The following is a 25833-nucleotide window of genomic DNA, read 5'->3' on the forward strand; positions in this document are numbered from 1 at the left end:
AGGAGCATTAGAACGGTAACGCTTGGCTTTTATGCCGGGGCAAAACCGCCATGTATATAAGCTCGTCGGCTCCCGTTGCGTGGAGCTTAATAGCTAAGTCATCCATGGCAGTACTCGAGTGTTCGAGGTATCCGGCTTAGCTTTCAATGGCCTCGTTCGCTCTTTAGCCATCAGCTGCTACTGCCATTCGTCTAGTAGCGCTGGGTAACCGTTCTATTGGACAAGAGACATGTATGTATGCACGTAGGTAAGTACCCGTACCGGTTCTAACGCCTGCTGTCTGAAGAAAGGCGCTTGCAAGAAGCAGTGCAAAGAAGGCAGACGCGCAGGTGAGCTGACGAGCGACGGATTGGCGGACTTGCAGCCTGACAGCCATTGTCGACCGGATAATCTGTCTTGATTAACCGTCCACGTAAGCATGAGCGAGGCTTGCCTACGAGAAGACGTGAGAGCGGCATTTAAGGGGCAACGGCGGCGACAACGGAGTCAGTCCAACAGGCACCACCACTGTGTACCGGACGAACGACCGATTTGACCCGGCCAATGGACCGCTTCTTTCGCACAACAACTTTGAATGCCAGGGTATGATGAAACAACATGAAGCGGCAACAGCTGGTCTATTGTAGACAGTTGAAGAAAACAGCGGCCTTGCCGGTAGCATTGACATACAAGCGATTTTCATCTTGTCACCGCCCCCGTCAAATCGTTACTATCTCTCGTCCTGCCGTTTAGTAATCCACCCAGAATAGTTGGGCAAACTGCATTTTTTTTTTCAGTTTTCTCACCGGATATATATGTATACGAAGTTCTTTCCTGTTTTTTTACGTCACATTATTATATATTTTGCACACCTTGAACGCACGTTTAACTAGCCATCTAAAATGATCATATATATTATGTATATCCTTTTTGGTCGTATATACTAAGGATTAATGCTTATTGGATAAGATGTTGTTCAAAGTAAAGACAGACACTTAAAGAGAAATGTATCGTCTTAGTGGAACCGTATACACTATTTAAGAAATCTCCGGCACACTGTACATTGGAGCTGCTGGTACGACGATGTGTCAGGTAAAACCATTAGCTGCAGCGGGAACAGACTTCCTATATGTGTTTGCAGGACAACGAGCATCTATCTCCTAAGTAGATTTGAATAGCAGGCCATGATGCGTGTCCGCGCAGATAAGCGTTCTATTGAAATATATTGAGCTGTTCAAATTTACAGAACAACAAAAGCGAAACGATACGTATGTACACGTCAGGACGTCAGTCCGTACACCTATAATTATGTCCCTAATATTACGACGTAGTAGCACGCATGGAGATTTCAATATCATATTCTCCATAAAATTATACAAACATATTGATAGAAACGAATACTTATCCGAACTCATCCAATTTCTGAGAGCGTTTAGCCCCGTTTCATCCGGCACACTTATAAGCTGACCGTACGTGAAGTATATCTGCGGTTCAGTGAATCTTGAGGTCCGCTGATGCTTTTAATTGAATGTCCGCAACGTTTTTACTATCAAGAGACATGCGCGTCGTGCACGTTTACTATGCAGATAGCCTATAGGTCTGCATAAACAACATCCTTACACTTGTCGTTACTGTACCCATCATGACTACAACATACAGAGTAAAATGTTTGAATTATCTACGTCGACTGGACGCTTGACATCTTGTCAAAACCCTATAAATGCCCCTGAAGGGCATCGGAATCGTCTGAAACGTGCCCTATCCTTTGTAGGATTAATAGTTTATCGTTTCTTTATTCCATGACAATACAGTCCAGTTGCAGCGTTGCAAGACATTGAACATAATTCACATATGTATCTATCTCCGCGTGACGGAAGACGATACAAACGCTCGAAATCTACAAAACAACAACACACATGAGTGGACCCGTATGAACATCAATGCACAGATTTTAACAAGATGATGTAGCCTTATATTTCATACGATGTCACAATGTCATGGCAGCCTGGACGACGGAATTCTGATTTGTTGTGCTACAAGCAAACATGTGTAAACATTTAGCTAAAACAGCTAGTTTATAAAGCTGCATTGTGTGTTAGGTGGACATTTAAGGCATAGCTAGGTTTTTGAGCTAGGGGCAAAATCTACCCAATGGCATAAGTAGACATTAGCACCACAAATGATTGACTAAATAGGAAATGTTATATCTCTCCTCAGCAATCAGTAAAAGGATTACCAGTAACATCGCAGATTCACATCTTGCGCGACGGTAGTAAATTTAGCGTCGCAAGGAGGCGAGCTGTCTTCTCCCCGGAAAAACTAGTCTACCTACCATTTTGCCAGTACGGTTTTGACCCAATCGTGTGTTCTATCGTGGAAAATGTTCCCGTGTAGTGTTCAGTGTCACAGGTAAACTTTCGTTATCACGTAGCAGTCGCTCGATCTGTGTACGTACCTTTATGTTTCATACCGACGTCTACAAGTATGATTAATCTGAGTGCTATGCTACGAGCGGTGTTGTTCGAGTCCATCTTCTTCTTGAAGTTCGTTTTTAGCTTAATATGGAACGAAAAGGCCGTTCAGTGTCACAAGAACTGACTATACACGTTTGACAGTGATCTGTATAACGTAACACAGTCAAAACTGATACTAACTTGGTTGAAATGGGGTTTGTGCAAGCTCCGCATAAGCCAAGCGATCCCCCATATATAAGCTAAATCTTGACAAATTTTATCTTCAGCCTTACATTTAACTAGCATTTGATCGCGAATCCGTTTATAGAAACGCTCCAAGTCGTACCAGACGAACGGCCTTCATGAATACTTGCAGTATGACTAATCAAAGATGAGTGTGCGGGATCCGGAACGGAAAGGCAAATTTTCCAGCTTTAATAGGTATCTGTCAATTACTGCGGTCAAACAGGCGACACTAAACGCAAATTGTCTATATATGCTGCGGAGTATATCAACGCAGATACTTAATGATTACTTAATTTAAACGAACGATGCCGCAAATTTTCTTTGAATGATATCGCTTGGTCATGTATGAATAAACCGGCAACAGTCTAATGGTGGTTTCATGTCTTATTAATGTGTAAACGTCAATTTATCTACTCCGGTGACCGTGCACTGCATGGGACGTGTATTGTGCACGTTTACAATGCATGCACGATAAACGCAAACGAGAGCACTTTGATAATGTACGCGACCGGCGTGGATATCGTCGAGATGGATTTTACCTCTATGCAGTGCACGAAAATTAACAAGCAGAATATGACATAAATCCCGATGTATTCTGTATGCACACAAATGGCCAATTCCAAGCTAAATAGGCAATGCGGTTGCTGAGCGTATCAGTGCGTCGTAATGTACAGTCAACCGTACAGAGCAGAGGATGCACTAGGGGAGACAGATCCGCATGTCTGTATCTTGACTTACCTGCTGTAAAAGCTTCCGACTGGTTGTCTTCGGCAAAGAAGCCACTAACGCATTTCTGATCTAGAGGCCTTAATTCACTCTAATACAAAAAAAAAACAAAAAAAAAAAAGCAAATACGAATATCTTAGTAGAAAAGTTATCTAAGCGAAGGTTTCAATCTCTGACTAGATAGCGAACTGATCCTATATTTTTTATCATTAGTTTTTGATAAGAGAAAAGTCCAACGATACTTTTTCTGTTTGCTAAGGAAAATAGTGCTTATGTTTAGTAGGACAATAACCAGAAACAGGCATTTTTTAAGGCCACAAACATGGAGACATAAACAAGAATACATCGCCATAACGATATACTGTACTTTATTTACCACAGGGTAATATTATTTATCTTATTATCGGAGACATATAGACTGAACGCAGAATGTTTTAGCAACGCTTGGTCAATGGCCATTTAACTTACTTCTAAACTAAAACTACTATCAGATGATGTATTCTCAATCCTTTTGGACATATCTCGACAGATTATAGTATAAGCACTTCGAAAATTCGATAAAATCAAAGCAGACTACTTACGCAACTATAGCTATTTTTACCTAACTAACTTCATCTCAATAAACTCATATTCAGCAGGATCACCTTAGCAGAAAGTTCCAGTTACTGGTGTGTGACATATCATTTTCGTTACGGTGCGGTGCTAACGTATTTGCGTATGAAAGTTAGCTGTTTGGAGGCATGTTCGACTCCAGTAGCAGGCGTAAAGCCGGAGATGTTATAACAGTTCGAGCTTACATTCCAGGTTTTTTGGTCGGTATCTAATATCCGCCGATTTTTTTTCACACAGAAGAAAGATATACGGCTCCGTCCGGTATCCGTTAGACAAACCAATACGAAACAAATTCTCGGGCTATGGCCGCGTTCGAACCTAGTCCCTACCATTCGTAGGCACATACGATACCCACAGAGCTATCAGCAGGACGATATAATTCAAACGCGCTTTAAACGAAAGTCCTTCATATTTTCTAGATACTAATCACATAATGGCGTATTGTTATCTCGAATATTATTATTTTTTTCAATTCAATATAGGTTACGTACGGTAGACTTCGCCAAAGTGTGTCGGCTACCGTTACGACAATGGTGGAGGAGCCTAAACAGATTCTGTCTACAAGCTGTCCTTCTGAATGCCTTTTTGGGTGGTTATATGATAGAACGGAAAAGGACCGATACATAGCCAAAGACGGACGAGCATGCCCAGATATTGCTGTCAAGAATTACGAATATTCAATTTATACACACCAATATGTAGCAATCGTTCTGCTATTCATTAGACAGTCGCTTGCCGCATTAATCTTACTGTTTTGTTATCATCAGAATAAGTAGCGAACATCTAGCGTATAAAGGGTAGATTTCATTTTCCTAAAGATAGCAACGTGATGGAGCTTTGTAACAAGTCTATTACCATAGTCTACGGTTGGTGTTTACCTGTCTTTGCAGATGTTAGAGTCGGGGTACAAATATTGCACACCCCAACCGCCAGCTCGACCTGTACCAGGTTACATCGATCTCCAACGTAGCAGGGTCTCCCCTACTTTGTGAGTAACGATAACCTCTATACGAGTGACAACTCAATTGGATTCTACTCGTTGACAATAAATGATTCGCCTCGAAGTAGACATTTTTTTTTCCATTCGTTACCTCCTACTGTCATTTCATATCATCTGTAGGCCCTCGTCCTTTGATTTATATACAAACTCCTTTGCGAGCTAGACCCTAACGTACTTTTCTCTTTCTAGCTCCGTTGCTTCTTTGTTTTTATTTCGTTCGTCTTTTCCTATTCCTATCATACGGCAGGTTTCTCTCGGTTCATTTACTCGTGCTGGGTGTTTATCTAGTCACCCGAACAACACCAAAGTGGGCCGGTACCCACCTCGTCACTACGGTATCTCCTCATGCCTTCGAGCGTCAAAATTGGAGAAAATTAACAGCGAAGTATCGAACAGCTGCGTTCGTAACCATTGTCCGATACTTGGCGGATCCTAGCTACTAACTGCTTGAAAAACTAGAGAGTGTACAGGTCCGCACAGTATGCTGCGTCAAATACAGAACCACTAGTGCGTTTATATGTGAGATAAATTTACATCGGTGTTAGCGCACAATACGAGAAACCTCGTGGTCGTTCCTGCTACTGAGCTTAAAACTCAGTTGTGGTTCATTATGTCTGCTGTTTTTGCTGCAAAGGTGGTTTTCCATGTTGTTTATACAATGTGTTTAGGTCGCATTAGAACGGAAAACTCGCTCTGAAGTCGCGTTCCATGTTCCCACCTAGGCGTCATCCATTCTGCTAATGTTTCAACTTACGCAACATCAAGAAAATACTCGAAATGTACATACATTTTTCAGCCCCCTCACAAAATCAGCGTCGCGCAGTGAATAAAGCGAAGCCATAGAGTTTCCAAATCAGTCCTTACACTGTCAGATAATGATCGAATAAACGGACCTATATCTATGCCTAAATATCGTAGTAAACATATAAGGTTCATCGCGATTTTTTACTATTTTTTTAGCCATCTTGATCCATGAGTTAGTATCGCTGTCACATTGCTATGATACAAGCGCAACCTAGCTACAAGGACATTACCGATATCTTAGAGCATATAAGCTGATTATTGATTAGCGCGTTTTACGTACGTAGATTATGGCTGTCAAAATAAAGAGTTGTGGTGGTGAGGTCAGAGTCGGTACAGGTCAGCGGTGCTATCCATCTGAAGCCTTGCAGTAGACTATTGTACTTCAGTATTAGCTTTCATATATCGGAAGCCTTACGTCACTGTTATATTTGCTATAAGACCCCCAGAAATAGGAGAGTTTGTGCCATGATGAAAATGGTCCTTATGCTATCAGATAAAGAAGAAGATGGTCTTCTGTTTGCAGTTGTCCTACCGTTCCGTCCGGTGGATGTAGCCATAATCGGGTAGATGTTATTCAATCAAGTCAATAAGTACGATTCCCTAGTGGAACGTTGCATTGTAGCGCTGCATGACGTCGTTTCCCTTGTCAGATATTATGATGCAAATCGCGCCGCGCCTGTTACGCTACCAGTTCTCGTGTCTCCTCTAATCGATTTATATCTGTGCTTTCTGAATCGTCCAAAAAGCAAGCTTTATTCGAAAATGACACAGGCTAAATAAGGCCGTATCCCTGATCGCGTACGATAAGCAGGCTCCGATTGATCGTAGCGCACTTTCTAGTGGGATACGAACACGTGCAAAGTATATATACACACATATATAGGCAATCTTAACGCCTCTATTATGCTGTAGATAAATAACTTCCTTTGTTAACGCAGAGCATGTAATTTCGAAGCTATAGTGGACGATTCACTAGAGCTCAGGAATGCTCCCTTACCAGATACCTTCCCTATACATGGGCAGAAATATAGTTTTATATAGGGTTTCGAAGCCAGCGAACCTGGAAATACACGGCAAAATATATTAAAGGAAAGAGTACAGTCATAACCTTTATCTTTTACCTGTTACTTGATGCCCCTGGTACGCTCGAAATTCGAATCAGTGGACATGTTTAACAATATTTAGCGTCTACGAGAAAAAAAAAAACGGAGTTTAGTTGGTTTATATGCAATAATAGTCATACTAACAATGCAAAACACTTTGGACATACAAGTAGTGACTTGTACGTCCAATGTGTAATCTTTGATCAGGCAATGAGAGGCCTGATTTACGAAGCGATCCTAATCGTTTCTTGATGGTAGGTACAAATGAATCGTTGAACCAAACAAACGGCAATAAATACGAGTTCGGTAATTATCGACAGTGGATTATAACACTATTTTCAAATGGAGCAGACCAAGATACAACAGTTGAATAGGGTAGCTGCTGCCCAGTAGAAAGAGAGACTTTCACCTAACGACGGCAAAAATGTATGCCTGAACACAAAGTGTTGTTGAATGTCTCTCGTAGTATCGAAACGGGAGTTATAAAAATATACCCTCGTATTAGTTTCAGTAACGATATCGCTTTGCATACGATCGCAGTACTCACTTCCTGAGGGGTTGCATTAAAGGAACTCGCGGCCCGACAAGACGGCCGGATCCAGCTTCGACCGTACAGACATCCCATTAGTATAATCAGTTGAATTTAATTATACTACGATCCTTATTTATGTCTCAACTTTCTGCTTATTACAATTACATCTGACAGCGGGCCAAAAAATTGTTTAATGGAAATTAATTCGTCCACTCAACAACCGAGCAAGTACGCTAGATTCCCAACTTGAGGTATCGAGCTTCATTACAAAACTCTACTTTCATAGAGAGTGCTATCGGGCATTGACAAAGAAGATGTCTACGTAAATTAGAAAGGCTTCATGCTATTTAGCTACAGTTATCCACGTTATCTACTGAGCTTGGCCAATCCTTTCTTCTTGAATATAATAACGCCTGCCCCGTCGTTTTTTCTAAGAAGAACTGAAAACGATAGAATGCGATACGTCGGTCGCGTAGTATCTTACTGATTACATAATAGGCCTACGTAAACGTACGGTAAACGTAAAAGATTACCTATTGCGACCTGTTTCTGCGAGCAGAGAGCTCATATCGCACGAAGGATACTCGATGTCAAATATGTCGAGATGGGTTGAGAGGGTTCGATCGAGCGTATGGCCACTGACCGACCGTGTAATGTTCTCGTAACAACAGGCCGCCTTTTTCAAGTACGCAAAATGTATATAGCATGCGTAACAGGAGGAAGGGAGCGTTTAAGGATCGAGGGTAACGATAGAAGTAACAAATCCTCTGCGGAATATAGGACGAGCGTAGAACCAACCTACTGTTAAGGCACCAGCTATGATCAAGTGCATCGCATCCTGTATGCGACTCGAGCCCGTAGTCTTCACAAGTCGGCCTGTCCGCGCACTATAAGGATTGGATACGACGTCGGATACACAAACACTAAGTGAACTTGAGTGATATTACTAAGAAGAAAAATAAAAAAAGTAGGCTTTTTAGCTATATAGAAAACATAATGACTGTTGTGCCATATGAGCGGATTCGACCAAAGCGAACCGAAAGGCAATGAACATCACCCCGGACAACAAGGAAATTGAACATAAATGTAATTAATATTTTTTTTTTAAAGAAACAACTCTTCGGAGATAATGGATTGTGGAACTTTGTTGGCTAGCAGAATATCAGAACCGAAAAATAATACTTCATCAATCGATACATGATTCTATTATTATCAGCCTTTTCGACGAGGTAAAAACGATAAAAGCTGAGCACTCTCAAAGAGTTCGGCTCACTTCGGTGCTGAAAAAGAAAGCCAACCTGATCGATTCCGACTGTTCTGTGCACCTTTCCTGAGGCAATTTTCGAGCTGAAAATCCGAGACAAAACACTCTGTGCCGCAAAACTGTGCAATGATTCGCGCATCCTACAGGTTTTCATGCTAACAGCGGGTGTTCTAGTGATGTTTTGTAAACTTGACGTATAATTGAGTCGTAAACTCATAAAGCGCGCGTACCGGCAGAGACAGATCCTCAAGCACAGCTACGCAAATTGAGAACATTTTCTATTTACTTATTTTCAAAAAAAAAAAACAACACCGTTTACAGCGTCGTATAACGTATCAGCCGGAAAATTGTTGTTTGTAAACAAGCGAACCTCTCAAAGGTTTCACTCAGCGTATAGCCCTATTGTCTCAATGCTGTTTGTAAGCTTGATAAGGTGTTTTGTCATTGGACATTGAATTTCTATTCGTACTGTTGAATAGCAATATCGCTAACTATCTGTGCACGGGTGCACGTTCACTTTCGAGAAATGTATAACGTGTACATCAACACCCACTAAAGTTCTTCGGGATCAATTAACTCGGCGTAGCTGTTCGTAAATATCAAACAAATGTTATTGTTGTTTACCTTCTCCGACAGACGAGGGGCAGCGAACACTGTTCATAAATATTCACGGCGGCAGCGCCTTGTACACGTCAAAGAACAGATTGATTTTACGCTCCGGAAAGGTAAGTGCCAAACACCAAACACGTTTGTCTGGGATGACATATAATGATTTATAATAACAATATGCTTGCAGTAAAGCAGAGGCACAAATAGTTCGATGCTATCCCTGATTGACCGCTAGGACCGCCAAGCACAACGCATTGTTTCGTTAAAAATATAAATCGACTCGTCTTAGCTATACGAACGTAGATTAATATTGACCCCTTTATAACGTCTAATGTTAACGTTTAGTACCTCGCTGTTCCTTATTCAAACGGCCTGTCTTCTTTCTGGTTTATCAGTAAATAGATGGGAGGTTCCTGGATTGAGTTTCGGCACCCGTGAACGTCAGGAACAGATCACAGGAAAGGGATGTGCAACAGAGGCGTTGCCGCAACATTAGTACTGCTCGGGTATAAGTGAGCCTTTCAACGAGATACGCATGACGTGTGCGCTGAGGGATGATTGAAATAATTATACTAAGTGCATTTAGCGCAGCTTTCGAACGTTTTGCGGCTGCCTCTCTGCCTGTGCTGGTACTTAGTTCTGTAATGAATACAGGATCTAGCCGTCCAGTGAGTTTAAGCTAACTATTCTCGGTCTCTAAGTTATCATTAATATACGGAAGTCCCCCAAAAAGCTCATAACTGGGATCCCGTCCCGTAGGTTTCTTTCTATTTATAACACTGATCCTTTCTCTGTCATTGCTTCGTAATGTCGTTATTAGTAGTGATTAAATGGCCTAGGATCTAACCGGGCCCCGAATAAGGCACTGGGAACGAAGCGATATACCTGACTGAAAACTCGTTGAGATATAGACGATAGATAACCTGTTTCATTTTGGTATCGTGCCTACCAAGCAGCTATTGCCAAAGCGAGAAACGTCCTAACAATGGCTGAAAGTTAGCTAGTTACAACAGGATTATCAGCGATGACTTCTCGAAGCCAGGCCTTCTTCGATGGTTCCTTACCGAATTTTTTCAAACATCGTGAAACGACTAGTATTACTCTATAGGACAGTCGTACCGTCAGGGTAACTATGGGCGGAATAATGATACGTTTCATTCCATATCGTAGCGTCCGAAGCTGCTGTTGCATACGCTCCCACATATGTGAAGCATATAAAGCGTTTCTATGAAAATGAAATGTTGCACCTATGAAAGATACGAGATACCATTTACAGTGGTTTATTCCATCTTGAAATTTGCTCCATAGTTATGGTTTTGTCGAAGAGCCGCAATAAATCTGACGGTCTTTTGTACATGACACGCTATATAATGACATGGGTCCCAAAGATAAAACCGAATTGAGAATTCTGGCCGTAAAGAACCAAGACGTTAGATCGAGCTACTTATTCCTCAAACAGCTATTCTAAATCTTTTGTTGTTTGCATCCTTACTAATAGCTTTTAGACTAGCCAATTTACTAAGAAGCAGTAGTTTATAAAGTATTCAAGTTACACGCCCACTCCGTCCATGCGTAGCAGAATCGAGTCTAGTTACTAAATCGTTAAAACTAAATTAACACCATTAACGGAGCTCTGCAGAGGTCAAAAGAGATGATGGTCCAAGAGCGCAAAAATTTACGCTATATGGCCACTATCTAGTATTATCGCAGTGGAAGACGACGCCGTTCTTGCTCACCAATTTTGGTCGATTTTTTCAGTGGCTTATTGAAATTTGGTTAGTTGATAAAAGTAGGGGGTATATTTTCTTTTGGCTATTGACAGTAGCCTATTATGCACGATTCCTTTCTACCTTACGAAACGTATAGCATAATTTTTTTGACGTCAGTCTAGGGTCTTCCGCCGATTGCGGAAGATAGTTTTTTATTCTTTTCATTTGGACATGATTCTATATAATCGACCTTTTACCACGTAGAGCTGGATCGATAGCTTTGCCTTTGTAGACTTTCGTAAATCGAAATACGATCGAATGAACCCTTTCGCGTCAAGTCATCTGGCGCCTAAACATTGAATTTTTTTTTATAGCCAGCTTTCCTTAAATGGTTTAGAAGTATTTTATGATAGATATCTAGTGGTTATCATCAGGATCATTGACATGTCGGTCCCACTCAATTTCCGCAATCATTTCATTACGTTTTTTCGTGACAAGAAGCGTCTTCCACAACGAAATTTCCACAAGGAAAACAATAGGATCATTTTTTACAGTATTTGCTGTAATTTGCAGTAGCAAAATGGTAAAAGCAAATTTTTGGAGAGATTCTATTTACATTTTAAGTCTAAATAAAGGCTTTATCTCATTCTGAGTTCCAAAAATTGCGTCTCTGTTTTGAGGAACAGGTCTTTATTTATCTGCCAATTTACTATTAAGCAATGTACTTATTTGTATGTATTTATACATATACAAATATTTATAATTGTTATTATTACTATTGTTTTATGATGACCATCATCGTTATTATTAATATGATCATGTAATTTTGCTTCGTTCAATTGGCGACAGATGGCGGTGCATTCGTCAAATTTCCAACTCTGACCAACTGCTTGTATCAATCCCTTTATGTACATATTCTAGCATATGTGTGCTTTTTCAATATCGCCTGTTTGCAGCTTCGATGAAGTAGTTGTCCTCTAGTAACAGCTGATGTTCGTTGAGTATTTGCACTTGTAGCCGCGGCTATAGTCACGTAACAGCGACATCAACAAGAGCAGCCATGACCCTCAGATACCGCTGACGAGACGTGCACACGCGCACAGGTGCATTTACCAGAACGTACTTTTCAAGAGTCAGTGAACGCAAATTCGAGAGCATTATACTGCCAATATGTACACCGTGCACACTACGACCCAGGCCTCAGCCGCAACATGCCCAGTGAACAATGTGCACACAACGATCATGCAAAAGGAAAGAGGAAAAAGCAATGTAATCGCTTGTCCAGCAGAAGTTGAGAATCTGTAGCAGTGGCAACGAAATGTATACCCGTAATAAGCCTGACGAATCAACAAATTAATAGAGCTAACGAACAGATGTATGTACCGCGTCCAGTAAACACAGCAATATCTGTGCGAAGAGTGCGAACGCCTGCCGATGGGGCGACAATAGCGACTTTGATGAAGAGAAAAATGGTCGCCTGTTCCATCGATCCGGTCGCTTTCCTCCTTCTGCGATTGTAGTACAGTCGACTTTCTTTTTTGTTTTGAGTAGTTGCTGTAGTACTATTGACTACTAATATTTACTAAGGTCCGCTAGTTTCCGGCAGCGGAAATGCTATTATTCCTATCTATATGCTGTTGATGATTTTATTTCTACTTTTCCTGCTACCTCTGCCGCTACCCCGGAGCAAGCCCGTGAATGCGATACCTGCTCCATTTGTGTCATGTGTCTGGCATTATTCGTGTACTAATTAGAATATGGCTCCATAGATAAAGTAAAAAATGCTCGCAACTTTGTTAGCAGTGGCGCCCTCCGTGGATTGACTAATCCCGTTCGAACGAAGTTCGAGAAAATGCGTTGCAAACATAAAGGTCGGCGAAAACCTTGAAATTAGCCAAAGCCAAACTTAACTAGTTATTATTCCAGGTACTTTTTATCCTTCTAGCTATTTTTCGTACGCTAGGCGACTCAAGTTGTATTTACAAGACGTTACGGTCTTTGATTCCCACTTGCCCTGTTTCAGGCTAGAAAAATACATTAAATCATGATGACTATATGTGAACACGGCTACCTTATGAGTTACGAAGCGCATATCTAAGGCGTGAAGTATTCGATAGGAAATGTGTGCATCTGCTCGAGAATGCTTCATTCTGTTCTACGAACTTCTACCGAGTGACTATATTATGATGATGTTTCCTTATCCAAGACTCACAGTTGAAGATGCAAATGATCAGTAGCGCTTCCCCGAATAATGGAGACTCTTGCACGACCTATGAATCGTTTTAAATGTGGTATTATGATTACTATTGCGCTGAAGACGCAAATAAGCTTCCGTACGGGGATGAAAATCAAATCTGTCCCGAAGCGATTCAACTTGATTCAGTAGCCTCGACACTGGCTATATACTACACAGACTTTTAGGCAAATCTGATTTAGTTCCGTTTAGAATTAGTTAGGTTAACCGGCTACTGATTGCAACGAAGTAATCCCAATGAAACAGACTGTCATAATGTCGCATATACGACTGTTTTGTTATTCCTCATACTAACGCCAAACTGTGATTTCGCTATACAGCTATAAAGTAACAAAGCTCGCGCAATGGATTATCTCTACTAGTAGTAGAGTTAGTTAGAAGGAACCGGTTTTGCGGCGACAGGCCTAGCCTATGTCTCTAGTGGCATCGTACTTTCGAGGATGCCCCGTTCATGTATTTCACTACTTGAAAATCACATCCTTTTCAGGTTTGCACCGTGGTGCAAACCACTAAAATAGCCAATTATGTGTCTTAATGCGCCTTGGCGTGAATTTAAAACTTTGCCACACATGTCAATGCTGGTACAAAATTCTTGTACCTATTTCTATAAGAAGCTTATCAAGAAAAGAAGTATGAAGAAGTTTTATCCGATAGGGAAAAGGGAGCCTTTCCACGAAATCTTCCACTGACCGATCCCGTTTTCGGCACGAGGCTTATATCCTGTATAATTGGCGGCCCTACATTTCGGACCGCTTTCTGGTATAATCCCTAACTGGCCATTCTTATAGCTTTTGGACAAAGCAGTCCCAACCGTACCACTTTAGCAGTCGTAACGGGTCATGACTTCGTAAACTTCCATTCCAGCGTGTTAGATAAGGCGTATTTTATCGTTAAGTAACCGAAGCCCTGTGGCAGCGGACAAACATCAAACTTAGTCTGATTTTGGGAACAGTATCTCAGAGCTTTATTTTTCCATACTTATCAGTCCTGTTTGGGTCATGTCGGGTGGCCGCGTAGCTACTAGAACGTTGTAACCGGCCATTTGGCGTCGCTGTTCAGACAAGCTTATACAGTGAAGCAGGATATTTCCATCACGAACATCTGTAGATCTAATGACAACTTATTCTATCGGCTTTATTAAATTTCGGAAGCAAAATATATGACACTTTCTTTATTGTCAAAGTAAAAAAAGAAGTCGTAGTTTCCTTATGCTAATATCGGCCATCCTATATGAGGGTTGATTAGAAATTTTAAAAGGAGCGCCAGTGCAAACAACCTAACTAACACTACTTCAGCGCGTATAATCACTGTTTCTATGCCTTGCGATGTTGTATATTTGCCATACGGGCGATCTGTATACGAAGGCTGGTAATAGTAGTAATCTTCAACCAGAAGCAGCTGGCCCTTATAAGCTATACATGTTAGTTATAAATTCTTTGCCCCATTCGGCTGTCCTACTCACTGATCATGTCCGCCATAATTCTTGCGCGCGGTTAACTAGATCCAAGATGCAACATATTTGCTTTTTCGTCTTTGCAAAATATCCTATATTTATTTAGTTAGGCGTACATGAACTATTTTTATCTGATTTTACATGCACAATACATATAAAGTACTAATATTTACTAGGTGACTTTATTAGAGCGTTCACTCTAAGCCGTGTGGGAGCACGTGCCTTTGCAATAACCGACAGCCGGTCAGAGGTGTTCTAATCTCCGAGTGCCAGATCAAACAAATACCCTAAGCATGCACGGGTCGATAATTGATGTAGGTCGCTGTCAGGGAGCATCAAGACATTTGCTTTGAAATGCCTAGCAGCTTTGTGTATCCGTGTGCGATATTCGCTATATGTATAGAGCACGGCTGGGCTGATTGTGGGACGCAGTGCTCTAGAGCAGCCCGATGTGACTCTGCGTTCCTTCTGAACGCATTCTCTGTAGAAAGCCTTGGACTTCAATTGTGCGCTAGTAATAAAGAGAAACAGGTGATGACCAGGTAAGCCGTTTCAATCAACGCAGACTACTTAGAGAAATAGATAACAAATAGGTCACCGATATACGTGTTTTATAGCTGTTCGGGATATCAACGTACGCGCACGGGTAAGGGTACTTTGTTTTCTTCAGCCAAACGAAGACAGCTGTTGATGTGTTTATGTGAAAATATAATATGTGTGATGCTACGCACGGCCAGGCGCGCCTGCTGGGGTACTTTTGTGGTACCATTTCTCTATACCTCTATGCACCTATATCGCTGGCGGTTCTCTCGATCTGTAAGGCTCTGTGAATGAGGTGGAATAGAGCTACAGACTTCACTGAAGCACGACATCAACCGCTTAATATTCTCATGCTTATTCTTCATTCAAGAAAATAATCATCATGAGCGACTTACAATCGCCCTGTATTCTATATGCTTAATTCCAAGGTGCTTGAACCTTAAGCTAGAACCGCTTGGCGAAGCTTTGTCAGAAACGAGTTCTGTTTCACAACGTTAGACTTGATGCCCTTTTTTTCAACAGTAAGACCTCCTTTATTTGTTCATGCGGTACTGATTTCTCATTAACAACCAGCTTGGTTAGCACCACATATTAACAATGATCACCTATGAGCAAAAAAATCGATATGTTGCGCTCTATCTCCGCCACTAACTCTGACAGTAACCTCTGAGGGTGCGTGCGTGTGTGTGCGTGTGTCTTTTTTGTACGTTTAAGTATATTCTTTGCTTCATGTACTTACGCCTGAACATATATTAAAAAATCTTATGTGTGTTATCATTGTCCTGTTTCGCAGTGAAATGAAGCCGCGTTTATGATGCAGTTTTAACTATTGTTCCTCCCCAGCAGTTATTTCTCTCTTAAGGGGTTTTACGGCTGTCTAGCCGACGAGCAACGGGGGGTTAGGCGCGAACGTCTCTGCGTGATGATACGCGCGGTGGTGTTTCTAGTGTCTGAATAAAAACTGGGTATCTCCGTTTAGGTAACAGCATATCGCCAACTGGTAGCTGGGTTTTGCTAGTGCTGCTGCAGGGCTGTGCACGTGTGACTGTCAACCCACACAAGCTAGAGACGAGGAGCGAGGTCCGTCGCGGGCGTAACACTGAAAATTGCAGCACGAGCCGCAAGCAACCCGCAAACGTGCCTCATAAATTATATAGGCAAACAGATAGATCGGTAGCTAGGTACGTTAATGGACGCGTTCATGTGCTGTTAGTTTTGTGAGGATGATTGGACGTTGGATTAAACGACCGACCAGCCAACCATGTCAACGGCACTGGCCTATCTATGGCCTATTGCTGCTGCGATGGCCTAGCATAACCGATGCTAGCTAACTACAGCAGGGACAGCCCGGACACGCTGAGACATATTTTTTTTTGAACGGCAGATTTGCTAACTTGTTGACCCACGAGATGTTCTGCAAAGTGGGCGGTGTCCCTTAAGCTGAGATCAGAATATGTCTCTTGACAGGCCACAATAATGTATAATAGGCCAAAAAAAAATTATCAACACTACCTGTTTATTTACTATTGCACGCATTAAAGAAACGTTCGACATTAAAACTTATTGGGCTACGAAATTGTAGTTATTTTCTAAAAGTGTACTGTTGTATTATTCTACATCGCATCGTTGGGTGGTACGGCGACGGTTAGGTATTAAAAAGTTTCAGCTGAGGGTGTTGTTCATTGTTGAAGCGTTGTATATTCTTACTAGGGTGACATCTTCTAAACGAATGGAAAAACATATAGACGTAATGAACGCATGGCAAAAACTTGAAAACTGGAAGTGTAAATTAATGTTGTTGAACTTTTTCCATCATTTTAGGCACATACCACAGCATAAGTAGGTGCTACCCTATATTGTTCACATATGTCCATCTGTTCTGTTGATTGCCGATGATTTTGCTGAAACGGCTCACTAATGTAGCGCAGGTGGTGTGACGGGTCTATGTGAAGGTTCAAGACCAAATAGCTTGTCAGAAATGGAGTGCAATGCTCTCCTCGTTTTCGAATTCCCACTAGTGACTGCAGGAAATTTGCCAGTGAGCGTATACCGTATTATAAGATTTGAAGCCCTTCTATATTTACTCCATTAGAAACCGTGGTTAGTTGTAATGCCTAGCAATGGACGTCAACCTGTGCGTCGTTTCTCACCACCCTCGTAACAAAAAAAGAAACAGTTTTCGACCTTTACCATACTGATACTGACCTTACCTGGACATCATTATCTGACCACGATACTTACTTTCAACATTACTATGTGATTTGTTGGACAAGAAGGATAAGGACGGAGTAAGAATATGTAGTTGCCAGCCTCTAATTGACCTGCCGGGCAATGAATTGTCACATTACTTGATAAAGTTAAGCCTGCTCTTATCGAGTGGGTGTCGTTTGTACAAAGATACAAAGTTGAAGGGATTAACTGAGAACGCGACAGAACGTACTATCCGTCTATTCACACCTCGTAATTATCAAATAGTGATTTCAGCACAGAACGAAATTTGACGAAAATAGTCTAAGGTATTTTCTCTCACGCGCGTGCTCAGACCCATCATTCTTCCTGAGGAACCGGACTTCGATAGTTGCGCCCTTGAAGATGTCCCTTTACTGCGATCAGAGCATAATTGTTAACTGCTATCCGGCTTTTGCAGAGGAAAGCTAATTCATGTACGGTTTAAACGAAAACCGTTTTCCGTGCGATATGAGCGAAATCATTTGTTACCTATTTCTTGACACGAAATAATTCCATATGAACTAGAATACTAAGTAGAGAATACCAACGAAATGACTAGAAAACGACATTTTAATATACCTAAACATATCACTAAACTCTGGCGGGAATGACGGCTTAAAATACGTTAGCGTGAGTCCAATTTCATCCAAATTCGGCTTGCATGTATGCCATCATTCAGCAGATATCCATTTGTGATGTAGGCAATATATGGCCAATATTTAAGTCGGTTCCTCATGAAATTGATCTCGAAGGAAACAACGTTTGCTGATTGTGGTTACCGGAACGTTTAGCACCTATCATCTTAGCCTTCACTGGTACTTTCAGATATTACGGAATATTTACCTGATCCGGACAGCTGCAGCGATAGTTTTCAGCAACGGGGCGTTGAGTAATGGAAAGGGGCAAAATAGGGAAACTGATATTTTGTTTAGCGACTTAAGTTATGAGAGTGTTGCTCGCCGTACTGTAGGCTTAAGCATGATTACTGGGCATAAACAAAGCATAAACTTGAAATCTCGATTAAGTGCGTGAACCAACCAGTTTACCTTTTTTCCACCGATGAAATTCATTATCGTTCTTGTATTCTATATGTGGCATGAAAGCGCTTAATCGGCACCTAGTGCTGCTTTCTCGGCCTCGACTTCTATTAGTGTCGATGTTCATCTTTGGTGACGAGCGCATAGGCAAACGTGCCTCCATGGGCAAAAGCTATTATACGAAAGGGCCAAGAGATTCTGTAATGCTATTAATTACCACAACTACTGTTTTTCTCGTCGGAATCAACGTCAAGATATCGGTAGTTTATCGAAAGCTGTCGACGAGTCCGCCGGATCAGTGTGGAACTTCCTAATATGAGGGATCAATAGGATACAACGGATGAAAGGAGTCAAACTGGACGAAGTGTCACGTTGCTTTGCCCGGCCTCAAAAGCTCTGTGAAGCCGGAGGTTTCTATGAAATAGATATGCGGCAGGGGCATTGTGGATAGTGAGTGGTATGCCACCGCTGCCACTTCACGTCGTTGGTTGAAAATTTGGCACACCGGCTTTAATAATAAGTTATAATTGTTGAATCGTTCTACACAATAGCTATGGTAAGTAAAGGACCGTCTCGATCTAGCGACATATTGCTGACAATTAGGTAACAATAAGATTAAACATATGCTTGTCGTAGCTAGTATTTCCAAGATTTGTATTTACTATATTCTACAGATATTTTTGTTCATCGGGCCTTTGTTGTCCTAGATCTGACAAACCGACCTGTATTGATATAAATATTCCCTATAGTTCCCTAGAGGTAAATCTCCACTCGCTTTCAAGTGCCTGGTGACTCTTAAGGTGTCGATCTAGCTAACCTTTTTTTTTAATTAACACAGTTTATGCTTCCCACGAGAGACTGCTACATGTTAGAAGAATGGAGGCGTATAATATAGGTGTGGTCACACTTATATTCCAGCCGAGGTATCATGGCTTTCGCTTTCATTGATCAAGTGAACACGATCTGGAACACGTCGGTACCGTAAACTGTCAGCGGCTCGTTGAATAGCAGGGTAATATCAAATCTCGCAAATGCTGTTTAATAAAGGAACCTCTGTAACCTTGTTGAGTGTCCGACGAAAATTCCGTCAAGGTAAGCATCGACAATATTGGCGAAACGAGCGACGGCAAAAATACTCCTAGTTTACTTGAGATGTGGTATAGCCGTCTAACGCATAGCGACGTTGGGCTTTAATGATCAATCTAATGACATCTAAACTGGAACTAGAATGACGTAAGTAATGGCTGAAGATCTCCGTAGGACTGGCCAGGTTTTGAGGAGTCAAGAAGCATACAGAACACATCAGGGTTTACGAGGTATATGTACTGGATGTAGGTGTGTACAATGTAATAACACGGCATCTATTTGTCGTTTTCCGTAGGTTTAGAAGTAGGTTGGCATATTTGTGTGGGAACAACTTTGCTTTTCGCAGGTAATCAGCCTCTTCGTAAATTCTACTGATTTATACTATATTGTTTATTTTCATTATTCTACTCAGGTTTATTTTGTCTTTTAACGAGTGACTTACTCTTGGCAAGAACAACGTCACTGCGATACAGCCAACCAGTCTCTATGATGTGATCGAGATGTAAATCGAGTACTAAAAGTTTCCTATCTATAAGGTCATACGACAAACAACCCGACGATGTGGATTTTCTTTCGTACTCTACACTGTAGCCACTATTGCTAAGTGCAGTAAAACTTTTTTAATGCTAACTCCCCATTGACGTTATGGCTGAAGATAATGGTAATAGCGATTCTAGCTAGATTATTTGGAGTTTTCACCGTTAATGGTTTCAAGCCGCATAAGGATCTATCTATCGTTAGCCGTTATCTACTTTCAGGGGGCCGAATCTGTTTGCCTTCGCCAGCCATTATTTTAACACAACTATTGTTTCTTCGATATCGATGGGCTGTTTTCGACATGTAGAAAGTGTGTATCCATCGAGAAACTATTCCAGCCAGTGTACTTCTAGTTCTAAAGCTAATTGGTATCGACAGTTTATGTACGTATCACACAAAACTGTATGTTTACAATTATTCAGGCATACTAATGAACGACCAGGGGAAGAATGATAGCAACGAAAGAGGACTCTTTGTATAGTAAAATAGTTAACAGATACATAGAGTTAGCATAAGTATCGTCACTGGTTTCCGATTCGTCTCTAAAGGAAAACAAGCTAGTTAGTCACGTTATTATCGTCCGTGCCAGGGTGAACCAAACGCCATTCGCGAGGACTACATCACTACACAACAAACGATCTGCTAACGTGACATATTTACAACTGATACAAGCGACAAAAAATCGGCAGACGCGTGATACGTCATCATGAAAGACAGTCATCGTTCAACAGAATTTGCACGATATGTTGGATGGTCATGGCAAGCCTGCTAACTGTATTAATAGCAGTTGATCTTCGAATATTTGGGCATCGTGAGCAAGGCGCGGATGTCATAAAGCGTTTGTAGACGCTTATCTGTTCGGCATTGCTTCTGTTGCTGTTCTAGACATAATCGTTAATCTTTAAAGCCATACTATACCGCAGGCCGGTGGCGACAATAGCAATCGTTGCGAGTACAATGCTGCTAACGGTGGCATTAGAATGGACGATTGGGTGAGGCAGGGAGACCCAGGCGGGGTATTTAGCCGTTTGGCGTCTACAACATCTGACTCCGATGGTACTTGTACTGACAATATCATCGCCGGTAAGTCACATTACTCCTTGGATCTGACGCATTCTAGGAGCGTTTCACTCAAGAGAACTAAATGCAACAGGCGTATCAGTTTGGTTCGTACCAGCTGGCTAGCGACTCAGCGTCCTGTGGGCCATGAAACTGCTCGTAAGCTTTGTTTCGGATCGCTGCAGTCGTACGCGACTGCGCTGCCAGTAAAACCCGAAATCATAGCTTCCTCTTGTCGGTAGGGTAATAATAACAATAGCAACTATAATGCTAATCGTCGCGACAATCACATAATAACACTCGTTGTATGAAAAAAGTATTGTTCACTTCATGGTCACAGCCTGTTTTAGGCATAGATCGTCTTGTCCACGATAACGGAAAGGCCAAGAGGGTCCCATGTTCATGGAGAGCATAACTACAAGCAGGATCAAATAAATATTTTAGAAATTACTGAATAGCAAGGAAAAGCGTTGTATGTACATTTTAAAAACGAGATAGATAGTGGCATGGAACATAACAGCTTTCGACGATATTCGCAAAGGTTCAAATCGTTGTTGTGGACATCAGCATTAGTTGAGCTATGAAAGCCAGCAAGCTTCCACTGTTCTCCGAAAAACGTTCCTCCTGATCATTTACATACTGATTGTATTCGCACCTAACTCACTATCTTATCTATCCAGAGTGTTGTGTGGGTGAATGAAATCACTTACAGCGAAATAACTTTCCGCGCGGTCTCTGGCGTCAGTTCTGGTATTCGTGTGAGGTTAGTGGACGAGTCGCAATCCAGGTGGCCGGTTTCGGCGTTGCATCGGCATGGCGCACATCTGGCCGTGTTTGCCGACGGCGACTGAGAACCCGCAAATGCCGATGAGCTGCTTGTCGGAATAACCCCTTTGAGCAGGGGCGACATTGGGGAGCCAACTTCGGCAACATCCGGTACCGCAACCGGAATAACGGGCACGACCGGCCCACCGGTAACCCGTATCTGCGGTGCCGCACCAGATGCTCCGAAGACACCAGAAACCAATTGCGCCAGCAGAAGGCATATCACGAAGGGAAGAAGTAAGGAACGACAGGAATTTTTGATATTGCTGTTGCGGCAGTAGCTCGAGGAAGGCCTTCCGCTTCGCCCGCGACTGTGAACACCGCTTCCGTAAGCAGATCTGAACCGTTCGGTAAGCCGTCGCGTGTGCTGTCTGCTGTTGCTGTTTTCCCCCGGCGCTCCGTTTTTTTGCCATTTAAAAAAGGACAAACGGCCTTCGGCGTGCCCCTTGTCGTCGGATTCGATTCGGTCCGACAGTCGGCTCGAGTCGACTGTGCTGCAGTTTCGTCCCACGACGGCACCGAGCTGCACCCCCGTCGTTGTCGTCAGGGCCGCCAAGTGCTGGCTCTTTTCCGATTCGCCCGAGCCTGCTCTCACCGCCGTCGCCCCCGCCTCAGCCACAACCCTGGCCACCAACGATTTGCACGTTTCGCTCCTCGCTGATGGTGATCGCATTCTGAAATAGGAACCAATAAGAGGTACAAGCAGATATATATATGGTTAGTACGTGCGAACTTCAACATGTTATTGAACCAGTGTCTATATTAGCCACATAAGTAGATGTGGGACGCACATAACATAAATATAGTCGAGAAACTATGCCTTTATTTTCAACAATCGTTTAGAAGGTGTGTCAGGTAGTCGAAAGGCCAAGTAGTATGTGTGACGTGATTTGGACACCGACGTCCCCTAGAAAAATTGATTTAAATGTCCGGCAGCTATTTATTACTTCAAATACATACTAAGCTCGATTGATACATATAAGGAAAAATGGACGAGAAAGTGGAATGTATATGGAAAGCATTTAATATACTGCTAAAAGTAAACCTTCCTGCTTTGTACATAGATTGCTTTTCATCTCAGACAGTTGCGTAAACGAGTTGCAATACTCTTGGCCTACAAAACAACCACCACAACTGCAGAATCTCATCCTTCCTATACGTTTAGGTCGGATTTAACCAGAACTTTTCGCTGTAGCATTTCGCCTCACCTTCCATTGTAACTTCTGGTATTTCGAAGTCCATTACTATCCAACTTAAGGTCCCGAGAGGAAATCCAAGACAAGAAACTTTTCTCTCATATACGCAGAAGGGAAGCGAGATCTAATTAGGCGGGCGTTAATCTTCGATGTGTCGTCCATCATCAATGGCGCCACCCGAAGGTGACGTTATATCATAAACTACCGTTAGTGGCAAATAAGCGATTTTTTTGTTTTATTTACCTATAGTATACTAGAGTTCAAAGCCGCATACGGCATCGTGGAGCTATATATATTTATGTATATGATTTTTCGGTGCATACGTGTTATAGTTATTCCTTATTATTGTAATTTTGAACAGAAATCTGCTGATTGATAAAATGGGCATGCCCATAAAGGATATTTTAGAGTATGCTATTAGTCTGGGTCCGTCATGCAGTTATGTGTACCCAACAGTTCGTAGATTTCAAGTGAATGAGCCACTCGCATCTAGTTTCTGTATTAAATGAACAGTGCCTGCGGACTAATGAAACACAATTTATTATATGAGCTGTTTAGACAGTCAGAGATGCTTTTCAAGATGGCCACACTGGAGCTTCACTTTCGACGTTGTTCCACACACAAAATTGGAGGCCTGAAAATCTGGCAGCTCCTACCTCTCTGCACCTCGTCTTCTACTGAAGGGCATTGAAGCGATGCTGTTACTGAACGTCAACACTAAGCAGTCAGGCTAGTCTGCTTAAGACCGTTCAAATCATCCGGCCATTTCTATTTAATGGTTCAATATGTTGCGTGGCAGAAATGTCTGAGCAATTTCGAAAACTTGGAAGCATCGACAGACCAAAGCAAAACAGCTCTGTCTGGGTTAATGTTTGGATATAAATAAACTTCCACGTAGTGACACTTGTTCCACTAGAGCACGAAAATCGTCTAAGAAAACATTTCATGTTTCGACTTCCATAGATCACTGAATTAAGTTCAAAGGAGGTCAACTCTTCTCTAGACCGATGCTACGAACACTGAAAATCGTCAAGGGCAAGCGATGCGCAGGCACACCAATCAGTGTACGTATACTGAATTGCTCTATGCAAGTCCGTTGAAAATCCGTCATAGGATGACTGATCTTGGCCAGCTGTGGTTTTGCATGAAGATACTCTTTTATCGGAGACACCGCCAATTCCTCTGGGGGCTTTTCACAAAAAAAAATTAGAAATTATTTTAAAAAAATAGAATATGCTTTGCAAGAAAAGTTGACCTTTTTAGTTTCAACTATCATCGAATACTTCTTTCCCATCCCAAATCGCTTTCGCCGAAGAGAACTGACCCTTATAGGCAACGTGCATGTGTTACACAACTTGGCCATTATGTGTAACACTTTTTCGGTGGAGGTTGTTTCCTAATATTTATGACGCCGATCCTAGTCAATGTAAAGTTCATTCGACGGGATTCAGGACTTCTATGTTTGGTTTATCGATCGATTGTTAGTGGCCGAGTTGGCGTAATAGGAAGGTCAAAAGAAATTACGAATTTTACCGTATTGCCGTTACATGTTACGGTGTTAACCTCTATTACAGAACGAAATATGTTGACGCCTCATTTCGAACACAGGTCACTACACGTATTCCTTAAATTTACTAGTCGACACTTTGTTATTTCACTAAAGTGGAAATAATGCGATCATCTAGAATATTCTGTATCCACTCCTTCTGTTTATCGAAGGACAAACTGACAAAAAAGGTGTAGCTTTAACACACCTTAAATTTTTCTACTATTCGAACGTTCGTTTCATGGATAGGCGCGCATCATTCGTTTGGCCCTTTACTTTCAGGTTACGCGTACCAGGCTCAATTGAACAGCAGAAAACGCGCTTCAATCGTAACTAACATATATTGTTATTTCTTTTTCCAATTTTATGATAATTTTCTGTGTGACGAAGATGTCATTCTGCAAATCATTTACTATATTTACCTTTACCTCCAAACTGCTGCTAGAAGTACCTACTCTTACCAATGGTAAAAGCAAAGTACTTGAACTCTTCGAGAACCTATAATCCATAAGGCTGGCTTTCATATTGAAGCACCTCGCACTTTTATTTTGAAGCATCGGCAAACGCCAACTACTTTTTATTTGTATTAAGTACTAGACACATCGTCATCATTGCAGCAGGGCCACAGCGTGCGCTAGGTAACTACAATCCAAGTTCAAAGGTTTTGCACATTTGACCGGGTTGCATTTAGTCGAAATCGGTCTAGCGGGAAGACTGGGAACGGCTAGAACTTGTGGGAGTTCCCAGGATTCGCTTGTGAAGAGCATCCTCAATTAGTTCCAATGCTAAATGCTGTTTCGCAAAGTCTTGCTCCCAAAGAATCTGACGTCCAGGTCTATATTATTATTATATAATAGATTGCTTGTGCAAGATTCGAATATCTGCTGGCATATGACAAGTCCGTATTTCAATTTGTTTTTCCTTGACCAATAAACTGTTACCTGTAAACCTAATATTAATATATGCTATATGAAAACAGATGAGTATGAAGTAGCCATTAGTAGTAGCAGGCCTTTGACTTATCGTCCTCCTCG

General features: G+C 41.8%; 1 protein-coding gene across 1 annotated transcript in view; it reads right to left on the minus strand.

Moving 5' to 3' along the window:
- Positions 1–25833, minus strand: part of LOC111268435 (high affinity nerve growth factor receptor) — a gene marked incomplete at both ends in the record, with an annotated part of 64430 nt that overhangs the window by 33512 nt on the left and 5085 nt on the right. The window contains 1 exon segment of the mRNA XM_022847420.2: positions 21943–22731. Coding sequence (XP_022703155.1) covers positions 21943–22730 — 788 coding nt within the window.

The sequence above is a fragment of the Varroa jacobsoni genome, unplaced genomic scaffold, assembly GCF_002532875.2.
Source record: "Varroa jacobsoni isolate VJ856 unplaced genomic scaffold, vjacob_1.0 scaffold_1284, whole genome shotgun sequence".
NCBI lineage: Eukaryota > Metazoa > Arthropoda > Arachnida > Mesostigmata > Varroidae > Varroa > Varroa jacobsoni.